The sequence below is a fragment of the Chinchilla lanigera genome, unplaced genomic scaffold, assembly GCF_000276665.1.
Source record: "Chinchilla lanigera isolate Chin_1 unplaced genomic scaffold, ChiLan1.0 scaffold00029, whole genome shotgun sequence".
Taxonomy (NCBI): domain Eukaryota; kingdom Metazoa; phylum Chordata; class Mammalia; order Rodentia; family Chinchillidae; genus Chinchilla; species Chinchilla lanigera.
Genome location: NW_004955430.1, coordinates 9,307,767 through 9,335,612, shown reverse-complemented (window position 1 = coordinate 9,335,612; position 27,846 = coordinate 9,307,767). Strand labels below are relative to the sequence as shown.

The 27,846-nt window shown below is 39.9% G+C and overlaps 1 protein-coding gene across 1 annotated transcript in view; it reads right to left on the bottom strand.

Moving 5' to 3' along the window:
- Plcl2 (phospholipase C-like 2) overlaps positions 1-27,846 on the bottom strand; it is a gene marked incomplete at its 5' end in the record, with an annotated part of 190,293 nt that overhangs the window by 11,754 nt on the left and 150,693 nt on the right. The window contains 1 exon segment of the mRNA XM_005387455.2: positions 15,074-15,183. Within this exon segment, the coding sequence (XP_005387512.1) occupies positions 15,074-15,183 (110 nt within the window).

Here is a 27,846-nt window from a genome sequence, read left to right as displayed (position 1 = left end):
TTGAAATTTTGTCTCTTTAAAATAAAAAAAATACAGATCTCAAAACATTAGCCAGTACAATCCAGCAAGAAAAAATTAAAAAGGGTCTGTATATGAAAGGAAGTCAAATTATCCTTATTTTTATATAATATGATCCTCTATTATTAAGACCCAAAAAATTCTGCTAACAATTGTTAGCAGAAATTTCTGCAAAAAATTCTGCTAACAATTAAAATTCTGCTAAAAATTGCTGCCTAGAAGTCCAGCAATGTAGCTGGATACAAAATCAACACACAAACTTCAATAGCATTGCTCCATACCAATAAGGAACCTACTGAGAAAGATATTAGGAGAATTAGGTATACATACATAGTGAAATACTATGCCATAACAAAGATAAACTTGAGTCATTTGTAGGAAAATGCATGTGCCTTGAGAGCATGATGTTAAGTGAAATAAATCAGATATGCAAGCTTCAGTATCACTTGGTTTCTCTTATATAAGGAACCCAAGATACAAATATAGATCAAAATAAAAGACAGATCATTGGAAGTAGGGAGATACATCTTTTGCAAACAGAAAGTGGACCAAGAGACGGAGGGAGTGGGGTGGGAAAGTAGAGGAAGACAATAAGAAATAATTAGAATGTGTTATGTACAGGCACCAACTCCCATGAGGAATGTGGTCGCTGTGTTCTACACACACATACTAAGATAAAATAGAAATTGAGAAAAAATATTTCGTTGAGGATTTTTGCATCTGTGTTCATCAGAGATACTGGTTTTCAGTTCTCTGTGACACTGGCACTGGGGTAATGCTGATCTTGCAGAATGAGTTGGAAGTATTCATTCAGCTTCTATCTTCTGGACAACACTGCAGACACCTAGCATAGCTTCTTCCTTAAATACATAGAAGCCACCAGTGAACCTGTTTTAGCTGGTGTGCTCTCGTTTCAATTACTGATTCAATTTCCTTATTAGATGTAAGCCTACGCAGATAGTGTACTTCTTCTTAGTGTAAGTTTCGGCAGATTGTTTCTTTCAAGGAATTGTTCTATTCCATGCAAGTTTTCTTGCAGAGAATGGTTCATGGTATTATCCTTTTATTGTCTCAAGGATCTGAAGGCCTCTCTTTCACTTCAGACGTTAACAACTTGGGTCACTGCTTTTTTTTTTTTAGCTTGGCCACAGGATTATGATTTCGTTGTTTTTTTCAAAGACAACTTTGGTTTTGTTGATTTTTCTCTATTAAGTTCCATTGATTTGTTCTCTAATTTTATGAATGAAAATTAGTGGTTCTTCATTGAAAATGTCCACCTGGATATCCTCTTGGACTTCACGTATTCAAAACTGAGCTCCCGGTATCCTGCTGCTCTCTGCACAAGCAGCCTCTCCTCACTTAGAGGGGCCCTACTGTTGCAGTCACCTGGACCCATGGTGCTGATGCCTTCACTGACTCCCCTACTGCTCTCGCACCCCCAGACCTGTCAGTAACTCCTTTTGTCTCAATCTTCTCTACGCTCACACACTCACACCCTCTCGCCATTTCTTGCTGCCCTCACTGCCACTGCAGTCTAAGCACTATCAGCTGCCCCTGAGTTTACGCCACCTCCCTCCTGGCTGGTGTCCCTTACTTTCCCTTTTCAATATGACAGCCAGAGAACTGCAACTGAAACACACTCAGAACACATCTTCCCTCTGCTTAGAGTCCTCCAGAGGCTTCATCTGCGCATTTCCTTTCCATCTGCATGGAAGGCTCTTGGCCGTGAAAGACACAGAGTTCACTCCCTCCATGTCTAAAACTTGACCCTCGCCAATTATCCTAACCCTTCTTTTCTGCCTTGCATTTTACAACACTCATTACCCCCTGACACAGTCTGTGGTTTGTTAGTTGTGTTTACCATTAAATGTGAGCTCCCTGAGAGCAGAGATTTTGTTTCCTGATCATTGCTAAATCTTTGGAGCTTACAACAGTGCCAGCTACACAGTAAGGGATCAGTAGGCATCTGCCAAGTGAATGTAATTTAATATGGGAAAGTCTTGTCTTTAATATCCACAGCTGCTCCTAAGCAATGTGCTTTGTCTTTTTTCTGTGCCTATAGATAAGTAGGTACAGTATTTTTATTTCTTATAAATGGGATTGAGCAATCTGTCATGTTCTTTGGTTTGCTTTTTTATGACCAGAAGTCATGTCTTGGTGATCTGTGTATTTCAGTGTATGTGGATCTACCACACAAAGACAGGATATTTAAAAAACAAACATCCTCAGGTGGTATAGCATGGCTAATATGGTAATAAGAATTCTTTATCTGGTTAACTTTCAAGTTTCCTAAGCTTAGACAAGTGGTTATGGCATCTTGAATAGACCAGGCAGGTTTTCAGCCATTATCCAAGTGACACAAAAGGACCCAAATAGCCACCACATGTGGGCTTGGTGAGCCACTGTATTGGTCCCTGCCACTTATTTTGTTTTATGTGTTTTGTGTTAAGACAACTGGAATGAGTGAAGAACAACTCTGAAGGCAGTAGTAGGGCTTTCTCTAGCAGTGTTCCCATGTCATTGCTTTAAAAGATATCAAAAGATCAAAGGTTATTTAAGATGCTGCCACCGACACAGGGTGTCTAGTTTTAAGACTTGCTCTGAAGCCAGCTTTGTAACATTTTCAATTGAAAAACTTACTCAGTTTCACAATTCTGTTTTGGGGGCTGGGGATTTAGCTCAGCGGTACAGCGCCTGCCTGGCAAGCACAAGGTCCTGAGTTCGATTCCTGGTACCGGGAAAAAAAAAAAAAAAAAAAAAAACCACAATTCTGTTTTGAATCTTAGACCTTATTCTATTTGATTCTTACCTTGACCTTAGGTCAAAATATTTAATGTTCTTACTTTGGCCCAGAAAGGGATCTTTAAAAGACATTGCTAAGGGCAGTGGCAGAATCCCAAGGATTCCTTCTGAGAGTTTGGCTGAGCTCATGCTTACCTGGGACTGGATCAGAGGCTGGCAGCAATCAGGAAAGGGAGGATGGTAGATGCCAAACCCCAGAGCCAGCACCCCAGCTACACTCAACACTTGGTAGTCACCAGACTTTTTGCATGACAACAGACGTCCCAGTCATTAATATATTACAAATACTTCAAGGCACATCTGTTAGGGCTACATAAGTTTTGAAATCAAAATTAATCACAGTTCGGGGGGGGGTACCTGGAATCTTATGTTTCATGTATTTTGAGTGAAGATGTCTAGTGTGAGGAAAGAGCAATTCTGAAGGCAGTGGGAGTGTTTGTTGTAGCAGTGTCCCCATGACACTGCTTTTATCCAGATCAAGAGGTAAAAACAGGGATTCTATATTCCCATTAATTTTTCCAAAGCTCCTTTGTCAAATTAGAGAAAAACAACGGCCTCACTTCTAAGGCGAGGGATCCAGTGCAGCCACAAGGGCTTGCCCTGACCTCTGCCACTGGCCTGTGCAACAGGTACGGGCCAGAATGTGGAGAGCGCAAAGATGGCCGCCTGCCATTCCTTGGGGCCAGAGGATAGTTCCAAATCACACACAGTAGGAAGGACGAGACAGAAGAGGACACTTACACTTACACAAGAGTCTAGGGGAACGACATGGGACACTTACACAAGAGTCTAGGGGAAGCACAAAGGTACACAAATGTTTTTGTTTGAATAAAAACAAGAACGCAAATCATCAGTGTCTGGTTTGGACCTCCATATGCCTGAAGCCCACACTAACTTTAGAGTTGTTCTGGGGCCAAAGACTCTAACTGAGAAGGTTCACCTGGACAAGTGTGGCCTAGGCTATCTTGTTCTAGGTTTTCTGATCCCACCTGGAGTCACAGCGAGGAGCACAGCAGATTTTAGGCACCCCCCCCAACACCACCCACTCCCCAAAGAGACGAGACCAACTCAGCAAATGCCTGGGCAGCACCAAGGGCCAGCAGGAAACCGCTCCGAGTGAGCCCAGCTCCAACCTATCTGTTGGTCCTTGCTTGGCAACAATCTGCACGAATCTAATTTCCCCAAATAAACCACTGTGTTTTATCTTTCCTGTAAGTCTCCATAAGGCCTTGGGTGCCCTCAGTGTCACTCTGAAGTGCTAGCATACAGGTAAACGTATCTCTCCTGTTGCTAATCTGAATGTCATCTATAACCGAAACCGGAAAAATGAACCTGCAAAATCCTAACACAAACCTCATGACAGGAAGTAAAAGCCAGGTAAACAGGAAGTTAGCATTTCTTCACTGGTTATCTGACATATTAATAATATGTAGTCACAAACAATATGCCTTCTAGTAAACATTTTATTGTCAGTCACTGTTTCAGGTGATGAGAGACTCATACAAACTGAATACATTTTAATTTAGCATTTCACAAGCATTCAGAATCATAGGCCAAATGCTCAAACCTCCTTTAAGATGGATAGGAACAACTAGGCAGGGTGGTGTACACCTGTAATCTTAGTACTCTGGGAGACTGAGGTAAGTTTGAGCCCAAGTGGGCAACTCAGTGATGTGGCAAGACACCATTTCAAAAAATAAAAAAGAAGTGAGAATGCTGCTTAGTGTGAAAGCTATGGCCTCAGTTTTTACTGGAGGAGGGAAGAATGGTAGGGTCAAAACTACGGAGACAGTAAACTGATAGGTGGATTCCAGATGTTGGGAGAAAGAGGATGAATAGGCAACACACAGAGAATTGTTAGGCCAGGGATAATACGCTGTATATTATAATGATGGATACAATCAAAATATCCAGTTGTACACATTAAGTTTGCACAATAAAAAATAAATTTTAAAAAAGTGGAGGGCTGGGAACCTACTTCAGTGGTAAAGTGCTTATGTAGCACATGTGACATGCTGGGTTCAATTCCTAGCAACACAGGGGGAAAAAAAGGTGGATATATGCCATTAAAGATTTGTTCAAATCTATCTCATATACAACACTGAAAGTGAATTCTAACATAAATTATGGTTTTTGAGCAATAGTGTGGCAATGTCAGTTCATCAGTTATAAAAAGGGACCATTCTGGTGGGGGATGTCAACAATAGGGGGTGAGATGCTGTGTGGGGGCAGGATATAGAAAATATCTGCACCTTCTCTTCAATTTTGCTGTGGAGCTGCAACAACTCTAGGAAAATGAAAGTCCTTTTTAAGTAAAAGAGTACTATGGAAATGATTTAATACATTTCTTAACCACAATTCAAACTGGTTCAGAAGGCTTGTGAATATAATTATGGTCCTAGGTTTGAAACCACAGAGTCTACATCAAAAAACAAAATACATCAAAAACAAAATATGAAAGAAAATATACCAGCAAAGCCTTCTGGGAACACTGGTTACCACTTATTGTGTGACTATTTACTTTGCACCATGTGCTATATTAAGCTATTTACAAAGACTATTGCATGACAGTCTCTTACTCCAGCAAGAGAGATGCTGTTACTGTCTGTTTTACCTAACGAGAGAACTGAATTTAGAAAGGTTAGGGACCTTACCAAAGGCAGAGTCTACACAACAAATTACACTGAAACACACACAGCTTTCCATACATGTGTGCTTAGTTCTCCTTCTGGATAAACTAAACTGTAGGGCTTCAACCAAAGTGAGCGGAACTCTACACATTGTATGCAGCATCTTAAAGCAAGTAAAGCAGACATTTCACGTATCTTCAATGTTCTCGGCATATCAACAATCCTGGAGAAAATTTACTCTTCCTGTGATTAAATACAGCAACAGAAACATGTGCCTCTGCCTCATGCTCATTGAATTGGGAGCAAACGGGCTGTGGGAGTCTTGGCTAAGGATTGCAAATTACCCCTTATTATTCTTTAAAACTTCTCTTGCAAGTGACTTTTTGTGGCAGGCTAAGATCTAGGCATTCATCAGAATTAAATAAGGCCTCTTAGCTTACGGATTCCCACTGTAGTCTCGATAAACCTTGCTTTTGAAAAAAGATCCCAATCATCCATGTAACCTAAAGCTTCAGCAACAGGACATGTGCTTTTTCTACAGGATGTGAGAGCTATTTCAGTGCATTTTTATTTCTTCTGTCCTGTGACTTCACTCTCATTTATAGATTTGAGGGGTCTGCAGTGTGAGTTGCAAGTGAATTGATCTCACCACAGAAGCAGGTGCTTTCCCTCCACCAACCCCAGCTACAGTGTGCAGATACTGGGCTGAAAGAGGGTTAAGTGGGAGTGGTCAGATTGCACTGTAAACATGGCTCTGGGCCCTTGATTTTTGCCCTTAAATCTGAAGAGACATTTCAACTGTACGTTGCAGCACCTCAGTGAAGCTAGGATGGTTAGGTGCATCCAAGGACTATCCTCACTTCTTTATTTCCCTCATGCTTTTGCCCACCTCTGGGCTGACATCACAGCTACAATTATTCTCTTATTTATCAACAGTTTATGCACAAAGGTTTGTACAAACATCAATAATTTTGAATTTCAAATATAGAAAATCCCTGACTTATGGACATTTGAGTTGTGAACTTTCACAGATATCAATGGACCTCATGTCTATTTATTTTGTTTGTTTTACATGGTATATTTGTGAATCCAATTTAAAACGTTCTCCCAGAATGGAACTCATTCATAAGTCAGGGACTTACTGTGTAAGATTCAATTTACTGTAATTTAAATTAAGAAAGAATGTGATTCTCCTCAGAAACAATTTTATATTTCCTTCAACCAAGGGGGAAGGTAGGTGGGCTCCCGCTTAGCATCCTGGAGGGGGTGGTTTCTGAGCTGGGCTTGAAGGAGAGCAGTAAAGGATTTAGCAGGTCTTGCGGTTGTGCAGGACGCTGCCCTGTGTGGGTGAATGACCAGGACTCTAGGAAATGATGCCTTTGGCACCATCTACCATTTAGTAGCATGGTGTCTAGACTGTGACACTTCCTAAGGTCTCACCTTGGCTGTATCTCCCTCTGTTATAGGCCTGCTCATGAGGAGGGCCACGGTTCATCACGGTGGGAGAGGGGCCTTGCCAGGCACAGAGCTGGCTGCTCTGGTGACAGAGGTGGTGTGAGGTTTCAAGAGCAGTCACTGGGGTCCTCAGACAGCATAAGGAAGCCACAATATGAGCACAGAAGGCAGGAAGTCGGGACATGATTCCAGGCTGAGGAACCAGGGCCAGAGAAGACAAAGTAGAAAAAGGGGACGCTGAGGGCTGTGCAGGTCCAAGACCATGGACACCCCTGAATATACAAGGAAAAGCAGCACACACTAAGCACTTCCTTTGTACAATTAATCTTTCAAGCACACTTTTGCACAAACATTAGTAAGGAATCACAAATTCCACATTAGTGATGAACAGTACTGTAGTCTGATTTCTGAGCCACTCTGAGTTTTCACACACTACAGAAAAATGGCTTTCAGTCAATTCTAGCTTTTCAGGCATATTAGCAACACACTGCATCACCAATGACAGATCAAATAACTAAAATGTATGAGTGCCAGTAAATCTAAGAGTCATTCAGGGATCATCACAATAATGTTCAGGAAAGGAATAGATTCCAGTTCTCAAGTCATCAAGGTAAGCAGTGAACTTGAGGTAAAAGTGAAGGAAACCAGGCTTACAGTCAGTACAAATACTGCCTGGTTTATTGATTTATTTTTGGCAGAAGTCTTATGTTCCTAAAGAGAACAAATCTCCAATTACTTTCAGGTTTCCTCGCCAGTCTTGTTTCTGAAAGCAGGGTGGCCCAGGACAGGGAGAGCCAGCTTGGCAGCCACACACCTAGAAGACATCTAGGGCTACAACCAGCTTACTTTCAGAAGTGATACAGATGCCACAGAAGCCCAGCCATCTCTGCCACCCAGGTGACACGCCAATAATGTGAGTGAAACCTGCTGGGTCTTCCAGCTCAGCTGAGTGCTCAGTGGAACCAGTCTCAGGGGTGATCCAAGACAAGGCCACGTGGAACAGGAAACCCACCTAGCTGAGCTCACCTGGAACACTATCCTGGGGAAAAGGCAGGTGCTTTAAGCCACTGGTTTTGAAGTGGTTTTGTTATACAGTGGTAAGGAACAAATAGCTACTCGAAGTGGACATCTTTTGTGGTACCTGACAATACCTTTATTGGACACAGGGTATACTGGAGCAGGAAGAGAACTGACCCAAGGAAATCTAAGTAAGAGGAGGCTTATAACTTTGGGACTGCTGGTCTGAAGCTAAAAGCCTGGGCTGAACTAGGAATCAGAAACAGTTTGAACACTTGAAATAAAAGCTTATAAGGCACAGGCAGGGGCAACCTAAGCCACGACCAAGTTACAAAGCAGTAGAAACTGCAGGAACAGGAAGAGCCAGCTGAGGGAGAGCGAGAATGGAGTAGGTGCCCAAGATAAGCAGGCAGAGCACTGGCTCGAAGGGAGACACAGCTATTCTGGGGCCGCCAGGGTTTCCGACAGCTCTCTAACCCATAAGGTTGTACTGCAACTTCTGGTCTTACAAGTTAGGTCTCTTAGGTCCTGTCCCTCATAATGTCCAGTGTAACCCAGCATCTCTCGCCCCTCCCCTGCAAGCCACTCTGAATTTTTGCTCTGGTAACCAAAACAGACCAGTTAAGACAAGATTCTTGTACTACATGAGATTTTACCACTTTAGGTGGGGCCATGAGTGGACATGGTAAACATTACCAGGACAGAGAATAATTTAGCAAATGGAAAATAAAGGTAAAGGGACTCCTTGATTATGCTGGTGGGGTTAAAATATGCTACAAAATTCTTTCCTCATATTCCTAATACAATGAGAGAAAATTAGTAAAACACAACCAAGCAAAAAACCACAAGCAGCAACCAAACTAAGAGTATAGCACAACTGAGTAACTGCTAAAATTAACAGTACCTACACTGGCAAGTCATATTGATCCAGAAAATTTTAATACTCAGTCAAACTAGAGGAGAGCTACAAAACCGAGTGTTCTCCTATCTTCCTCTGTTTGATGGAGCAGGAGAAGAAATGATGGGACAGAGGAAAAGAAGAAAAAAGTGACACTGGAAAATCTAGGAATGGAGCTGAAACACAATGAGAAAAATGAGAGAAGAGAAAACAACAGCTTTCAGTTAGTTCAGGGCAGTGGTGCCTGAGAGAAGGGATCAGTCAGAGTCCACGCCACTTGTGAAGCTCCCAGGGGCAGGGCGGAACAGCAGAGCCCAACTGCATGGAATGCCACTGGCTTTGGAGTTAGAGAGGCCACAGTGGCTAGAAGCTGAGCAGCAGAGTGGAGAGGGGAGAGCTCTGAAACAGCTGTCATAAATACACTGTGACTGTTCAAGAAGGCAGAGGATACGATGACCATGAAGAAGAAAGGCACGGGCAATTTGAAATAAAAAACACTGGACAGAATTAAAGTAGATTAGATACAATAGAAGATAGCAATATTGCTTGCATATATAGTAATATTACTTGAAGACACAGTAAAAACTACCAAATTCTTTTTAAATGCAGGAAAAAACCCAAATGATTAAGAACCTATGTCTTATGAGATAGCAGTATCAAGCAGTATATCTGTATAACTGGACTTACTTAAGAAGGAAATAATAATTGAAAAATGTTTAAGTTTGTTGCAAATTATAAACCCACATATTTAAGATTCTTAACAAATTCCAAGATGAAGACACAAAGAACACCACATCAAGACCCATCATATCTTAAAAAATAACTTACACAGAAAAAAATATGTTCAACCTCCATACACTTAGAAGAATGGCTAAACCAACAATTCTAAGTGTTATCAAGATGCTCCAAGCAACTGGAGGAATTTGTATTCCTCAGAGAAATACAAACTAGAAAAAATTTGTTCTTTGTAAAGCAATTTGGCAGTTTCTTATAAAGTCTGACATATGTATACCATATAACACAGTTAGTTCTTCCACTCACAGGTATTTATCCAAGAAGAATAAGAACATATACCCAAACAAAGGCCTGCATGTGAGTGTCCAATGTAGCTATATTCATAAGTTAAAAAATGGAAATAACCCAAATGTCTATTAAGTGGTACAAGTATAATCAAAATGTGCTACATCTGCAAGATAGAACATTATTTAGCAATAAGAGTGAATAGATTCCTGAGACATAATCAACTTTACATGAAACAAAAAAGCATTATATTGCATGAAAGAAATCAGGCACAAAAGACTGTATATCATATAATTCCATTTATATCACATTCTGGAACAGGTGAAAACATAGAAATCAGATCAATGGTGGCCAGCATGGTAGATTTTACTACAAAGGGACACAAAGAAATTTTAGTGAGTGGTAGAAAGATTTTATTATCATTATGGAGGCTGTATGAATATATGCACTTGTGAAAATTCACTGAATTGTATGCTTAAAATTGGTAAATTTTATTTTTCATAAATTATAGCTCAATAAAGTTTACAAAGAAAAAGAGAGAACAATGCCGGCTATCTACTAGGAGTGAGATCTTGAGGGCTACATTAAAAAAAAATTGGAAATCTATGGGGATGGATTTTACCCTCCCCCAATTATGCAGGAGAAATCTGAGAAGAGCATATTTTACAAACTCTAGGAAGAAAAACCTGAGTCCAAGTACTCAAAGGAGCATGTCTAAGATCCCAGCTTTATGTTTTCTCACTACTATCCCCTTTGGCCACAGGCGAGCTGGGATAGCTTCTTAGACTAGTGGTGATGCTGAACCAGTCAACATATTGCACTTACACCAAAAAATATACAATATTGTCTTGGGAACAGATGGGAACATTTTAAATTTGTACAATAGTGAAAATAACAATATTCCCTATCTAGAAATATTAGCATGGTAATAGTCTCACCTTTCACAATAGGAGGCAAACTAACTGTTTTGTAACTGTATATGAAATTTTTAAAAAATCCAACAAAATGACTCCCATTATTTTTCATCATCTCTTTTCTTTTTTTTTTTCCTGGTACTAGGTATTTGATACAGGACTTTCACAGTAAGCTACCTCCTCAGCCCTCTTTTCAAATTTTGAGATAGGATCTCATTAAGTTGCTAAGTTCCACAGGATGGGCTCCAATTTATAATCCTCTGCCTCAGCCTTCTGGAGCTGGTTTTATATAGGCTGTGGCGTGACACCTGGGTTAACAATCTCTTCTTATCCTCAGAGAGATTTTGTAGGAAATAAGTATCATTTATAGGAAAAATTGCTTGCCAATCCATTTAACCTTTTTATGGTTTACTTTTCTTCTGTTAAGTAAAATAAAATTAAGTATATTTTTTAAAAATTAAAAAGGGCAGTTACAGTAGAGTTTTACTTACTGACATATCTTAGTAATATTTGCAAGGTGAGTGCTTATGAGATGCACCAGTACTTTACTACTAAGAACGAAAAATCACTGCCACTATAACTATGACACAATGTGAAGATGCTATGGACTGCAAGATACACATTAATTTAAAACATGTCAAGAATATGAAAAAGGTATGACTCAGACTTAGTGGTATCTGTCTCCATTTATCCATCTATCCATCTACCCATCCACACACATATGCATATAAAAAGACCCCCAGAATAAGGGTACTCAAATGTAATACAGGTTCTTTCTCAGAGGGATGATTTGAGGCCATTTAAAAACTTTTACATTTTCTACATTAAAAAATTCTTTACAATGAACATGTATTTACAACAACAAATCAATGCTTCTTATTCAAGGAAAAATAGTAGTAGAACTATGTCAAGATGTTAGTACTGGATAATTCTTGGTATGATGATCATGGGATATTTTATTTCTCCTTTGTTCATTTCTACATATTAAAACAATTCTCTAAATTAAAAAACTAAACAAAGCAAGCAAAGATTTTAAAAACTTGGGATGAACATCCTTAGATGTAAGACTTTTCTTAATGGCCAGTGCCTCACTTTGGGAAGTCCTAGGTCCCAGGATGACTGGCTCCCCTACTTCCTTTGTGATTCCCATGAACAGGGTGATGCATAAGTAAAGATAATCTGACCCTAGAACAATGGTACAATTTTTTAGTTTGCCCCCGAATCCCCCAAGAAGTCTGTGAAACAGGCAGACTCTGGAGGGCTGCCACCACTCAAAGCTCACTGCAAAGAAAAAAGCGGAGAGAGGTACTCGGGGCATTCCATTCCCTCCCCTCAGGAAAATGCTGGTACTTCAACCCAGACCAAATTCATGTTTCATATCCCTGAGCACCCATTCTCCTAAAGAAAGTTTAAGAGGCTTGAAATATAGAAATGGAAAAAGCCATTCTATTATACAGAAAGGACACAGATCTCTTCAATTCTTGCCATTCCTCACTTAGGCTCTACTACCCTCAAATAACCATCTGTAAGAAATATCCTAGAAATTTTAAAAAGGCCTATTACTATCCCATTCTGCACACTTATTTCATATGAACATGCCTGAGGTGTTAATTCTCTCTTCTGAATGTGATTTAAAAGAAACAGGTGTCTTTCTTACAGGTTTTTGGTTCAATTACCTCCTTTTAAAATATGGCACACAGTTTTATATCGGGCCTTCTTCACTGATACATGCACCAGATCTCCCATTTTCAGTGGCCCAGTACTTCTCAAACTTTAATGTCCCTGAGAGTCACCTGTAGATCTCATCAACATGCAGACTAGGATTCAGCAGGTCTGGAGAGGAACCTGTGATTCTGCATTTCTAATGGAGTACAGGTGTTATGGTTTGTGTCTGGATGTCCCCCCAAAGCCTCATGCAGTCATGGGGCAGGCTTTTAGAGTATATGATTGATTCATGGTCCAACACTGTCATTATGGGTGTGAGTGCTACATCCGTCCTGGGGTGGATAGTTTGCATGTGTAAGGGAGAGAAAGAGGCTGCTTGCTGCCACTCCTCCCTTTTGCTTTTGCTGCTTTGCTATCTGCTGCCACCAGGAACAGTTAGTTGCCCTCTGCCTTGTGCCACTCTGCCTTGGAGCCAGCCGACTATGGACTGAAACCTCCACAAACTGTGAGGTAAATAAACCTTTCCCTCCTTAATTTTGGGTGTCTGGTATTTTGTCTCAGCAACAAGAAAAAAGTAACTAAGACACCAGGGAATTGTACTTCCAAACAGGGTATCTAAGTATGCCGATTTTTAAAATTAAAGGCCCTTAGAGACCAGCAAATGCTGAAATAGGCTTTGCTCTGCTACTCCCACATGTGCCTAATGACCAGATCTTCTAAACAATAAAACATTTATCCTTGGTCTCTTCCTTGAGTTTTCATGATCTAAACTCATCTACAGGAAGGAAGATTGAAGAATGTAACCACAATAGATAGATTTCGGCAAGAGCTCTCTTTATCACTAGGCCAGTGATGGTGAACCTCTTAGGGGTTCACCAGTGATACAAACAGCCCAGAGAGGCACACGTCCCATAAATCCACCCTCGCTGGCCTAGACCCATTCAATTGCAAGAGAGAGTTATTTACCAGCTATCATCTGAACATTGGGCCCTTTCATTAACCTAGAATCATGTATTACTCCTCAGAACTGTCACAGTCTCTGTCTCCCTCGCTCCTAGAAAGATTACATAACTATCTGGACCTCACAGGGTTATTCGGTAATCACACCCCTGTGACTGTCCCCTATGCACACAATGTGACTTTGTATATCATTTTTCCTATGGATCCATCTGTTGTCAGTTCATTCACAGAAGCTTTAAAGGGTGAAAGGGAAATATTTTCTTGGTCTCCATACCATGAAGCTCCCAAAGTGGGCCCCAACTGTTGATTCCTGGGCCACACTTGAGTATCAAGGATAGCTGGTCTGTGAAACATTGGTCCATAAGTCTGTATTTGCCTATTATGAAATAAAAGCAAAATGAACACTTGTTCCCACCACAGGGCTTAAAGTACTGTGCTACCTTTTCCTGAGGTCTGCAGGAAATGTGTGGTGTATCCCCCACATTGGATAGCGAATGAGTCAGCAAGTTGTAAAGCCAAATCCTTGTTCACTGTAAATTCTTATGCTTGCTGTTTACTGAACTGCAAACCAGTGAACTTCAAAGCTGATCTACAGATATATAAAATACAGTACATGTGTAGGAAGGGAAGTGTTTGAGGAAGTCAAGAAAATGATTTTAATTATAAAAATGAGTAGGGGTTTATGTGAGAAAATGTGAGCTGGCTAGCTTTGCAAGGGGGACCTTTTATTACATCAAATCAGAAAACTGTTTTCAGCTGTGGAGAAGGATTTTTTTAACTTGAGCAGAAAGAAGAAACTAAAAAATGTCTTTACAGCCTTAAAATCAACTGTGCATAAAGTCTGGAGGGTGAATACTGAAAAGTATTTCTACATTTAGTTGTCCCAGATCCAGAATGAAATAACTTCTCTGTGTTATTATTATTCACTGGAAAGAAACAGTAAGAACCACAGGGATAAAGCAAGGAAGTTTGTAGGTACATCCACAGTATTATTTTAAAAATCACATCACATTATCCATAACAGAGAAAAACACTAAATGAGTACATAGCAAAAAACCAACAATTGTCACTGGATTGTGGAATTATGTATACCTGTATTTATTGCTTTTAAAAATTTTTTATAATGAAATGTATTATATAAATACATTTTTATTATTTATAAATAAATAGTACAAGTTAGTCTTTAAAAGCAGTCATGCTGCGGTAGATATAAATATAGGCATCTTTTCCCTTGAAAGAGAATTTCTTTCAAATGGCAATTTCTTCACATATTCCCTTTGATTATGCTCTTACATACTGAGGCTGTGGTTATGTATTACAGTGTTAAATGACATGGGAATAATTATAATCTTTACATTCCTAATTATTCCTGTTATCAATATTTTCTATTTCACATAGACTATCTCCAAGTGGCATTTATGAAGTTTAGAATGCTTTCAGTATAAAACAAGAAGGTCCCTTGAGTCTACCAGAATCTGCTGTGCCCGCTGTGGAAGTCCCCCGGCCCCAATGCCCCCACACCAAGCTGTCATGCTTGCACTCTCCAGAGGGCAGAGCTCGTGGTTTGAGTTCAGTGACTGTGCTGAAATCTCATTGGCTGATTACATATAGCACAAGGAATGTGATCCTAAGGGAAAGAGGCAAGTGGACAATGAAAGCAACATCACTGGGCTCAGGAATGAGTCTGTGGGTACCTTTAGGATGGTAATATTCCAGGTAAAGCTCTCCACTGCTTTTTGTAGTTTTCGTTCCTTCAGACCCTCCTTGCTGCCTATGCTGTGCAAATGTTCATGGAATTCCATGGCTAAAAGAAAAACAAACAAATTATGTTATTTCCCCATTCAATCTGTGGCAATGACATGGCAATATTTCCTTCTTTCAGTATTGCTCAAACCATTCCAATCTCTAATGGATTTCATATCTGCCCATTTAAGAATGTAGCAATGTAGAGGAAACACTGAAAATCTACCATATCAACAGACAGAAGGCATCTTAGGGGTCAGTGATGGTTCCTTTGAAAAGGTAGACAAAGCCATAGGATTATCAGTTACACGATCTCATTTTAGAGAAGTGATCCTCAGCAAATTTCAGAGAGGAAGGTGCTAAGGGAATAGGAAGAGGAGCTGGGGCTAGAATTTAAGTCTCTGGAATCTCACAAGGCAGAGTTCGGTTCTGTTCAGGACATGATGCTGGTGAGTGGGGATGGAAAGGAGGTAAAATCATGTACTTCCCATCAGCGTAAGGGTCAGTGTGAGGTCAGATACCAAGCCTACTGTGAAGAGGAGGGGACTGGTAGGAAGACACAAACTCTTAACATCACATAATACAAGTATTATGAATCCTACTCATTACTAGGATTTACCTAATCAAATGATTCCTACTTTCCTTCAGAATAGACTAACAGGATGTGCACTGTGGTAATTAAGGGTAATATGACGGTCTTTTACTTGTGATCATTACAGTTTATAGATCTTTCCATATTCCCTTATAGTCAGTTGCCAAATCTCTGGCAATGGGAATCCTTCAAACTGGTTCCCCACCCATCTGAAATGACCAATTAGCCCGGGACACCTCCACTGCTTCCTGGCACAAGGTATTCTAGACTCATCAAAATACCTTCCCCATGTAAACCTGGAGCTAACTGTTTCTTCAAGGTAATTGTACAGGGATTGGGGGGTGTTCCAAGATTATGATCTGGGCACAGCTAGGACACATTCTTCTTAAAAGGAATAAAATCTTAATAATATTTATAATTCAAATTTGATTCAGGGTTTTTACATAACCTTTTGAATTTTATGCTTTTGTATCCTCTTAATTAAATCTTAATTTCTGACCATACTGATCTGACTACTAATAGTAAGGCTGCTGGGCCAACTTAAAACTCTTAGCACTTTCTTTTGCCTTGAGAGCACATCTTACTGAGAATGTAAGGTAAAAATGCTATGTTCTAAGGTCAGCTGGAATAACTTACCTAAGTAGTTATATCACTACCAAAGTATAGTTAGGTTGTTTTCTGATTTTTCATGTGGTTTTATGACTTTTTGTTTTCTGATTTTGTGTGTGCATAAGTGTGCTCTTTTTGGATGTACTCTGTTTAATGGTACATATAACAAAACTCAGTTGAACACATCAACATGTTTTTAGGTAAGTCCTACTTCCTTCCTGGTATCCTATAGCTTGATCCCTCCTCCTCTTACACTTTTTAAAATTAGATTGAGATTTATCCTTTTATTACACTATTTCTCTTTGCAAACACAAGCAAATATACAAAAATACAAATATTCACAATTTTCCCTTTCTTGTACAAAGAGTAGCATATTGTGTCACTGTTCTCTGTCTCGGCTTTTTTTTCCTTACAGAACTGTACAGTGGCGATCACTGTAGATCCGTGCAGAGAACCACTGCTCATTGTAACAGCAACAGAGACTGCTGTGTAGATGAGCCAACATCAGACAGCCAGACCCTTAGTGATGGATGTTGAACTGTTTCAAAATTGTTTGCTATTGCAAATAATGTGCAACTGTTGTGAATCGCACAAGGTATTTTCTGCATTCTTTTGTATGTTTACCCTTTGGGCCTTCTAGCTTCTAATTTCCTGCCTATACGACACCATCTCAAAGCAACTCCCTACAGTGACTGACATCACTTTAAACATCAAGCAAAAGCCGACACGTGTGATAAAAATAATAAGTTGCCAGTCTAGTCTTTTTTCTTCTCTGTTTTTCTCCCACCTAATAGAAGCTGTAGCTCAACTTCCTGTCATGCTGGTAAGGCATGAGAATCTTACTGGTCCCAAAAGAGAACTGCAGTAGTAAAATTCGTCCTGTTGTCTAGGGAGCCAGTACCTCCCTCTTCCCTTCTCTTTTGCTAATGATGGAGCCTAAGCACATCTCAATTTCAGCCTCCACCCCAGGGTTAGTGACCAGCCCAGACAGCGGGTAGCCTCTCAAAGCAGGATGCATCCCCTATGACTAGCTCTTCCTTTCACCAGACATGCTGGGCTTAACAGACTGAAGAAAAACAAAACAAAACAAAAAAACCAAAAACAAAAAATAAAAATAACGGCCGTGAATAGACAGTGATTATGTCCTAAAACTGACGGTTTCGAGAAGAGCATTAGATCAAACCCGCTTTCTCTCTTTGAATCTGGGAGGCTCCCTAGAGTGGATTATAATGACTCATACTCAGGAAGGACCCTAAAGAAAAGGCACTGATCTGTTAAATTTTAGTATCAGACTTCTGCAAGGGAACTGGATTTTACATGAATCCTTAGTCCTCAGAATGTTTCTATTTCTTCCAGTCAAGAAGCACCATAGTCTCACAAATACCACTGAGGCTTGGTAGATGGAATCCGTGGCTGGAATACAGAAAAGGGGAAGACACAGGAAGTGGTGAGGGAGTAGCATTCTGCAAACAAGAAGAAACAGAGCTACATGGACTGCACGCTGCAGAGAAGAAACTGGGGAGGGAAACAGAAGCACTGTTATCATGGGACTACTGACTGCCATTGCCTAACTAGAGGTGGGCCATTCATGACGCTTTCTTGTTATATATTTAAAAACTGGCACACAGGTATTCCAATAGTGGGGAATTTTTCAACCACCCAGGTATCCGTTTGGAAGCTTCATTCTGTTGGAGGCTATTTATGTTGTCCTGCTGAACATCTCATCAGCTGCAAACTAATGAGGCAATGACAGGAACTGCTACCCTGGGCTTCATTCCAATTAACAAGTAAGAACCTAAAGATAATGTGACACAAAGAAAATGCTGAATTTAGGTTCACACACACACCAGAGGTTTTAAGAAAGCAGATTTCAGGAAGTTCAGATGACAGAACCCAGGGCTAGAGGCAGGAAACAAGAGGCTGCTTCAAGGATTGGGACTTGAACGAACATTTAAAATGATAAAAAAAAAAAGTTACTGATAAGGATATAATATGGAAAAGTTAAAAATGAATGCAGCTGCATATATGCCTGCTATCTTACAAAGTTCATATATTTTACCTATCTATGAAAAAGGGAGTTGAAACAATTCCCCTTAGTTTACACCCCTTAAAATATCTGTGGTCCAGTAACAATTCACAGGGAAGTGCAAAGTATTATTGAAAGTTTTTTTTTTTTTTAATGAGCATGAGAAAGGTGATAAATTGTTATCAGAAAATTATATAAAAATATAAAGCTCAGTTTAAAAAGTGACCAAGACTATTGGTCCCACTGTTATTTATGTCATTATTTGATCTGCTGGCTAACCATGCCCATTTCTCAAGAAAGATGTCCACATTGTTAACCTAGCTTTACAAATCCACAGGTGCGAGTTCTGCTAATCTACTGACTTGAAGCATTGATACTGATTTTAGTTTTCAAGGAAAGGAAAGGATTCTCACCTTGACCTGTACAGCAGGACTGCACCTTTTCTGGGCCCCTGTGACAGGCAAAGTCAGTGTAAGGCCCAAGGATGCACACGAAGTAGAGCACAAAGGAACTGGCCAGGCACTTTCATACACTATGCAAGAAATACAGAGGCAACTGCAGAACTTCCCAAAGAAATGGTGAAGAAGATTTGAACCTTTGCTCCCCTACCCTCAGTGTCCCAGCATTTTCCAACCACCAAGTATTATTTCTAGACAAAAGCATCCCGTCCCTTAATAGGAGCTCGTTATGTGGTTATGTGAGGTAAAGTAATGTAGGGGTGATTGGATAGGTACTGGCCAAGTTTTAGGGGAATACAGAGACAGAGACAATGAGATTACAATCAGTCCACACATGTAGCAAGAGAAATCCAATAATATATCTAAGATGCAAATCGCATTATTCTTTTGATACTGAACTATCAGGACATCTACTCTACATGTTACACAAGGAGGTCTCCTGGGGTCTTTAAATCAACAGTAAATATAAGAACTTATCTGGCTTAGATGTTAAATATTTTCCAAATTATTTACAGTGAAGAATCAGCCCAGGGAAAAAGTCCTTATAATAAACAAGTTAAAAACCAGGATTTCTTCTCCTTTGGTATATCTTATTATATTGTCTACAGAGTGGAGAGTTTTAAAGTAGCTGGTGAAAATCAGATAAGCAAAAATTTTAAGACCATGCCACATAGCCTGACAACAAAGAAGAACAGAAAAACTCCTTGTTGTTTAGTTATAGGAAAGACAAAAGATGTGAAAAGAGGGTGGGGTCAGGATCAGAGTGGTATCCCTGAAAATCTAGGAATTATGAGACTGCAACTCTATCTACCCTAAAGTAGAGTGTGTGTGTGTGTGTGTGTGTGTGTGTGTGTGTGTAGAGAGAGAGATTACTTTTTCTTTGTAATAACTGCTCAGCTCTCATATATAGATATTTCCAAATTTCCTTAAATAAGATTTTTTTCATGTTTTCTTATTTCATCTATTTAAAAGGACTCCAACATGAAATTTAATAAGGAACGTTTATGTCAAGAGGTAAAACTGTCATACTTACTAAGATTTCTTTGCCATGGAGATTTTCTAGGACACTTCTGTTTCTGTAATTAGTAGTCAATACCCATAATATTGAGATACAAAAGATCTCATTATTTTGTATAATGACAGCAATTCTTGATTCTTGAAGTAATAACACTAATTGGTCAGCCAATAACATTTACTGATCACACACCATGTGCAGGTCAATTGGTTCTATGCTAGATTGAATTCCATTAAAACCTATTACTGAAAAATGCCAAACACTCTGTAAAAAGCTACAGATTTTTAGAAGCATGGGCACCCAACTGGTGCTTATATTACCAGCATAGCTGTTTCATAAAGAAATCTTTAAACTTTACTCTGGAATACAATTGTCCACATTTTGCCCTCCAAGTAGTGTGATAACTGACTCATTTTACCAAGTCTTTAGGATGCAAAGCTATTTGTCAGGGTGTTGGAAGAGAAAGATGGTTTTCCTGGTCTAGCCTGGTTAAAAAAAAAAAGTCCTAACTAGGTATTCTAGAGGAAAGAAAGCTAAGATGGTAATAGTATTCAAATAATGATGTGAGAATACGTAACAATTGTGTTTTAAAAATCAACACCAAAATAAATGTTGTAGGTGTAATACCAAATTAGGGGTTTTGTACTGTACCAAACAACTTGCTAAATATGGAAGATTTATAAAGATTACTGTTATGACTTGTGTCTGGATATCCCCACAAAGCCTCATGTGGTCATAGGTGTGGCTTTTCAGAGGTAGTCAGATCTAGTGTGTGATGCTGGAATTAAGTGTGTGATGCTGGGATCGAGGGTGTATGATCACTAAATCAGTCCACTGATTGGTTTGGCATCATTCTGTGTAGGATAAAGGGTGCCTATCTTGGATGTGCGTGCCACCTGCCCTAAGAGCAGGTAGCTTGGACAGAATCAAGGGACAGAAAGATGGCTGCTGTCGTCACTTGGCATTTCACTGCTTTGCTGCCTTCTGCCCTCCATTACACAGTATAATGTAAAACTTTACAGGATGAACTGCAAATAATGGGTCATTTAAACTTATTTAATCTTATTAAACAAACTAAAAGTAATTAATTAGGCACGTTTAAATTTCTGAAAATCTGAGGAAGTACATCCTGTGTTTTCACTTAGTGATCAGATAGAAAATGTACTACAGGCTTGGTTGCCAGTGATGGGCTTTCCGGAAGTGACTGGATCCTGTGTTTGTCAAGTGGATTAATCTACTGATGAGATTGTACTTTGATGCCCTTACTGGGAGGTGGGGCCTAGCTGAAGGGAAAGGGTCATGGGGGCGTGACCTTGGGGACACTCTCTGGTCCTAGGCCTTTCCTCTGTGGTTCTTTCTTCATCTCTCTGCTCCCTATGACACGCTTCTGCCATGATGTTCACCTCAGGCCCACCACAATGGAATCAAATGATCACGGACTGACACCTCTGAAATAGTGAGCCAAAATACGTCCTTCCTCAGGCATTTTGCCACAGTGACACAAAGCTCACTAATACATCTATTATAAAATTTTAAGTGACTATATTAGATACATAACAAGAAAGAAGTCAGAGAGTCTTTACTATTCCCTGTCATTACTCTTTGCTAGTCTTGGCATTCTAAGTGAAACAGTAAGAATGTTAACTCTGACTAGGGAAGGATCCCTCTCAGTACCTATCATCAACAATATACCAGCCAGAGTCTGGGATGCAGGGCACAGGGCCAGCCAGCATAGATCAGTCACTACCACGGGCTCAGAACAATGTCTGAACCTTTTATTACTTTGTTTGAAAATAAGCTGGCCACTCCAGTGGTTATTCCTCCGATCAGCCTACAGACGTTAGTTTTACCTTCTGCCTTCTTACTAACTACGTGAGAAATCCTGTTGGCATGAAATGACCCCTTTGCATTTACATGAAATATATATCTGAAGTTTGGTATATTCCATGTTTACCAGTTACCAACACATCCTGTATCCACCTATCTAGACTGCCAATATTTTGTAGTGACAGTTGTGCTGCTCTGGGCAGGGGACCGTGGGGCTATACAAACACAGGGCGCAGCAGCAGCCTTCCCAAGCAAGCTTTCACTGTAACTATGCTTATCAGGTAGAGCCTTTACAGTCCCTAAAAGCACAAGATTTTTCATGGAAAAATTACAGCCAAGAAAAGCCTACATAGTTCTGAAAATCACTGAAACTTTATTGATGCTGAGAAAACTACTTTTGTGATGATCATCTGCAAAATCAATACTTAGAAGTTTCTAAATTATGGGTTTAAGCCAGAATCCTAGGATTTTTATAGAACAAGGCTCTTAGTTTACATGGCATGAGCCCTGCCTGTGGGACTAGTGGAGCCACCAGGCAGACACGGAGAGGGTACCAGGCAAAGTCTCTCTCCCAGGGACGCTGCTGTTCTTGCTGGGTGGGGATGGTGGGGAGACCCCACCATGAATGTAGTCTTCAAGCTCAGAAACAGAAACCAGGCCAATAATAATGAGGAATGAGATCCTGGGTTATGGTTCCCTCAGAAATAAGATCTACTTCTCTGCATGTTACTTGTATCTTCCAAGTACACCCAGCATATTTTTATCATAAATTTGTATGTTTTTATAGCCATGTATTGTTCACTTTATCTTGATGTTCACTTTTCTATTAGCCTTTATCCCATTAAAATGAGACGGTGTTACAAGTCTCAAATAGGAGACTCGTCTGTTTTCTTTAAAAGTACAATGCAAAACACTTTGGGACACCTTTCAGAGAGGGAAGGCACCAGGATTCCTTGAATCTTTAGCCATGTTGCCACGCAAGCGAGGCAAGAGGTAACAGTTATTTCTAGGCAAAGAAACTGAAACCTTGGCTAACTTTAGTTGAAAACCAAAACCAGATAAATGGCCTTCCAAAGTGTGACACATCTGCGATGTCCTATATTATTTAACACTCAAAATCATTATGTTCAAAGGTATTAAAGTTTGAAGGTGTGAGCATGTTACATGAATCCAACAAAACACACAGAAATACAGATTAATGCTCAGAGGTGAAATCAGCAAGTCGTCGCTGTCTCACACATAAACCTGGCTGGGCCAGGGTGGGTGCACTTTTGAAAAAGGATTGTCTGTGTGCTTTGTTTGCTCTGTGCTAAAAACCTACAGCTGGGTTCCTCTGACTCCATGACCCTAAGTTTCCCTTCCAAGGGAAAAGCAGAGGGCTATTCCTCTTCTGGGATGTTAACCAGGGATAAAACCTGTTCAAATTCCTTTGTGGGAATGAACGTGAGAACCAAAGAAATACACAGTAAGTTGTCAAAGAGCAGGGAAAGAAAAAAAAAATGGGAAAGCCATAGTTAAGATGATGCTGATGAGAGTTTATTTCAGTTCTGGTCTAAAGGGAATGGAAGACAGACCAGACGATGAACAGCAAGGTAAGTCTACCAGTCTATGGTGGGGGCTGCACTTTGATTTATAACTATAATGTTAAATTTGGAAAACTAGTACTGCCACATGAAAGTACACTGTATTTCTAAGTACAGAAACACATTGTGGGAAGGTACTGCTTCTTTCCATGTCATTTCTTTAGAATTAAACAGCTCAAATCTCTGATCCACAAAGGTGTTTCACATAATTATCCAATTCTTATTTCAAAATACTTTAAAATTTAAATATTTTATTTTAAAGGCTTTTGGAGGAGCTTAAAACTGAATGACAAAAATGAAATGTAATGCTGAAAAGTTAAGTACCATGTTTTATGCAAGTTAATAAGTGGGTACAAAATTTTCAGGATGACATAATTAATTCAGTGCAATTACATACAACTATATGGGAATTTACCGAGGAGGAATTTCCAAGTCTGCTTAGTTTTCTGCTTTCCATTATGGATAACAAACTTGTATGAAAGTCAATCAGCTCTAAAAATAAAAATGATAACATGAGTATAGATATGAAGAAACTTTTGCTTTCAAAGGGAGGAGGGGCCAAGTCAGAACCACACCATCATGTCCTCTTCCAATGGAAATGAATGCCATTTTTCCTTGCCAAGCATGAAGCAGATAACCTTTCAAACAATTCTGGCTGGGATTTTCTCTATTAAGCTAAATGACACGAATCTAAAATGCAGCAGGTAGTGAATGGATAAACTTTTCTGAGAAGTAAACATAATTTAAAAAAAACACTCATGAGAAATATTGATCTTTAGTATACTTAAAGATTAGTTTTACAATTGAAAATTTATGTTGCTGTCCTATAAAGCTCTTGTATCACACACATAATTAGTGCAAAAGACATTTGTGTGTGTACTGGAAAATGGAAGCTGAAAGCAAAATAAGATCTTTTAAATGGTGACAAATTAATAGATAAATAAACTGTACTTCAAATTCCCCACATTAGGTATAGTGGGATATAAAGTTCCATGGAATATAGGTATATGTGGATCCCCACTCTAGGCTCAGCACTATAAAGTGCCTTTAATATGATCTGCACACATATTGTGGTGCAACATCATAATGTTCTGAGAACAAAATATGAATATTGGTACATTTTGTCCCACTAATTTACACATAGTACCTATTAAAATATGCAGCCTCCACAAATAATGCAATATATGCTAAACTCCAGGGGCTGGAGTGTGGGTATACCACTGCCATGTGGGTGTTTCAAACTGGTGCTCATGGAGATGCGGAAATGCCTAATTGCTAACAGTTCCAGTTGGTAGTCTCTTTTTCTTGGCTTTCTTCCCAAATAATCTTGGCATTAACAAAAGCTAAATTATTTTAAGATGGATTTTCAGCTGTTAAATCCTATTCCACAAGAGACAGAATAGATAAATCAAGTCTCTTAAATATATCCCTAAAACCCAGATGGATGGCAAGATTCCTGGGGTGCCAAATCATAGCAGTACAATTTGTGAATGGGGTACACGAAGGAGGTTTTTTTCCTCTGCCAGCCTTTCCCATCTGGGTAAATCTAAGTGAGATGAAGTTGCATAACTTAGTCCTTTGTGGAATCTAATTCCATGCCACCATTCTAAACACAAGGCCATGTGACTCATGTGGGTAGGTAAGACAAGACTCCTGTAGTTAGCAAGACCCTCCTCCTTTCATTTCACTGAGAAATGTAGAGGCCCTCTTCACAGCAACTATAGCTTTTTTGTTTATTTGTTTTTAACAAAGTGCTTGTCTAGTATGGGCAAGGCCATTGGTTCAGTTCCCAGCCCCACCAAAAAAAAAAAAAAAAAGCTAGGCTTTTTAATACCTAGAATATTTTTGTTAGGTTCTCAACTTTTATATCATTTTTCCCTTCTCTCCCACAGTTTGGCACACCTAGCTAATCATATGTTAAAGGATAACAATTGCTATAGAAAAAGATAAAGTAGAGCAGAGTAAGGAATCAGGTATGCAGAGGACACTTTTAAGCTTTGAGGGTGAAAATAACCAGTTCTGAATTAGTCTCATAATCACACCCAAGGATTTTTTCTATTTTCTTCCCGTTTTTTCTTCCTTAGAGAACTTAGCCACTCAGATAGCTTTCCCATTTGAATAAGAGCCAATTCTATCTGTAGCCTGATCTCCACCCCACTTCACTCAGCTGCTCTGAAAACTCACCATCCCTTTCCATTTGACCAGCCTACTGTGACTGCACGCATGCCACACCTGACGGAGATCTTCACACCCATGTTCTCCCTACGCTAACATTTCGGGCATCTTTATCCTATTACTGGTAGGAGTGCTGGAACATGGAGCACACAGGAAAGAGCTGAACCAATCCCCGAGTCTCTGAGTGGGTCTCTTTTCAGTGACTTCATTGCCTAAAATAGTTTCCTGAAGTGTTCAAGACACTGACAGAATTTTAAACAGGGGCTTTATAACAAAATAAGCTTAGAACATGCTGAGCTAAAAAGCGAAGGTTATTTAGCATGCCAGTGTGCTCTAAGAGTCTTTAAAGAGTACAGGTTGTGTTGTCAGAATCTGATGATGAAATCGCTTGCCCACAGAGCATGACTAGTGTTCCTTGAATTAGGCTTTGGGAAACACTGGCCTAGTAATCAACCCAAAATGCTTTCACTGCAAATAAAAAGGCTTGCATCATTAGGCCCAAGCTGAGTTTCCAACCCTAATTTCCACTGTTTCCTGATCACGTATTTTCCTTCGGCCAGGATAGCAAACCTTGATGATTAGGCCTTATAAGTTTTGCTCATTTTAAAACAGCCAGCTTCTCCTGTTTCACTGACATGAATCCTGCATGCTCTCAAGCCCGGAGCTCAAGCTCTACCTCCTCCCACCAACAAACCTCTGGGAAAGGAAGGCTCTTTCCTACACCCCTCACTTACACCTGTTATCTATGTCAGGTGCTTGGCTGTGTTTTATAACTTTCCATGGTAGCAGAGACTTTTTATCATCTGCAATGAACAATTAATATAACACCTTGTCATGGAAGGCATGCACAAATGCATGACTGTGTTTTTCCTTTACTATGTTAATATGTTATTGACCTCTAGTGAACAGTACAGTAAGTTATGAATGAGTTCTGTTCTGGGACAATGTTTCTAAGTCGGATTCATTTGTAAGCCCCACAAAGTGAATCTCACACACCTCTGACGCAAATACACAATGTACACCGCTTTGTACATCCTAGCCGTCCCCTCCACGTCACCGCTGCTTTTCGTCTTGCTTCCAGACATCCTGGGCTCTGACTGAGCACTGTGCCATGTACTGTGTCCCACTGTCCAGTAAGCACACAGCAGCGCAACTGTGACAATGTCCAGCAGCCCCGTGAGCTACTTCGTGATTTGTTCGGATCTACAAGAGTTCATGTCTGTGAAAGTTTGCAACTCAAATTTCCATAAATTAGGTACTTACTGTATAGTGACTCAGGATGAAACCATGCAATTTAGAGCTGCTTTGAATTCCTTGTTATAAGAAGATTTAAGTGTAAATACTGTTAAATTATTCTTAGAATGCACTTTTAACTTCACCTCACCCCAGACATTCCCTTTTACAATCCCTTATATACTTATAGGATAGGCACATGATAGCAGTTGAGACCTGGAAAGGCCTTAGAGATCATTAGGCTACTTTCCTTTATTTTAGACCCGAGGATACCTATGGCATTAGGCTTATTTTAGATATGAGAATACGCAATACGATATCTGTTAGAACTTTTTTTTTTTAGATTTGTATGAGTAAGGATTTGTCAGTGGACTTCACTTGCATGGTGGTTCTTTTCAGCTGTAGCACGCAATGATAAAAGGAGCAGTTTTTCATGCAGGTGCTACAAGTGAAAATAGCTATGCAAGGGGAGCCCTCCTGATTCCCAGCACAGCATCTGCCAGAACAACCTGAGAGCTGCCTTTTAGATGGAAAGGATACGTTCAGAGACTGTGGGCTTATAAAGGAAGGGGGAAGGAAGATGTGATACGATAGCATGGCTTTGGGATTTGATCACAGAACACACAGGCAGAACTCCCAAAATTTCCCTTCCCTGCTTCACTGGGGGCACAGGGAAAATTTCACTGGTGAAAGCTGGGTGCAGAGAAAAAGTTCACTATTCTAGAAAGAAACCCTGGCTGTCCCACAAGGCCAGTGAATGTCTTGAGTCTGAGCAGTCCAGGTCCCTACCTTTAGGTAGAGGAATGAGGCATCGGGTCAAAGCATGCAACCTGGAAGAAGGGCCTGCTCTTCTCTATCCTGAAAAGAGAGGTTCTCAAAACCTGAATATGCTCATTACATTGCAAATTCTTGAGCCTCACCCTGAAAGAGTCAATATTTGGAAGTAATTCAAAGAAACTACATTTTAAACAAGCATTCTTCGGAGACTGACCACACTGAGGAAGAATACTATTACCATGAAAATTAATGGGTGGTGGTGTCTTAACATAGGGTAAAGGATTAGCACCTGAGACAGGGTACAGTGAGACAGGAGGCTTCCAGAGACCAGTTGCTTATGTTGAAGTTTCTACCCCAAATGCGTTGTTACTTTTGTGATCATTTTCCCGAGGCTCTCTTATCCATGAGGAAGGTCATTCTGAAGGTGGA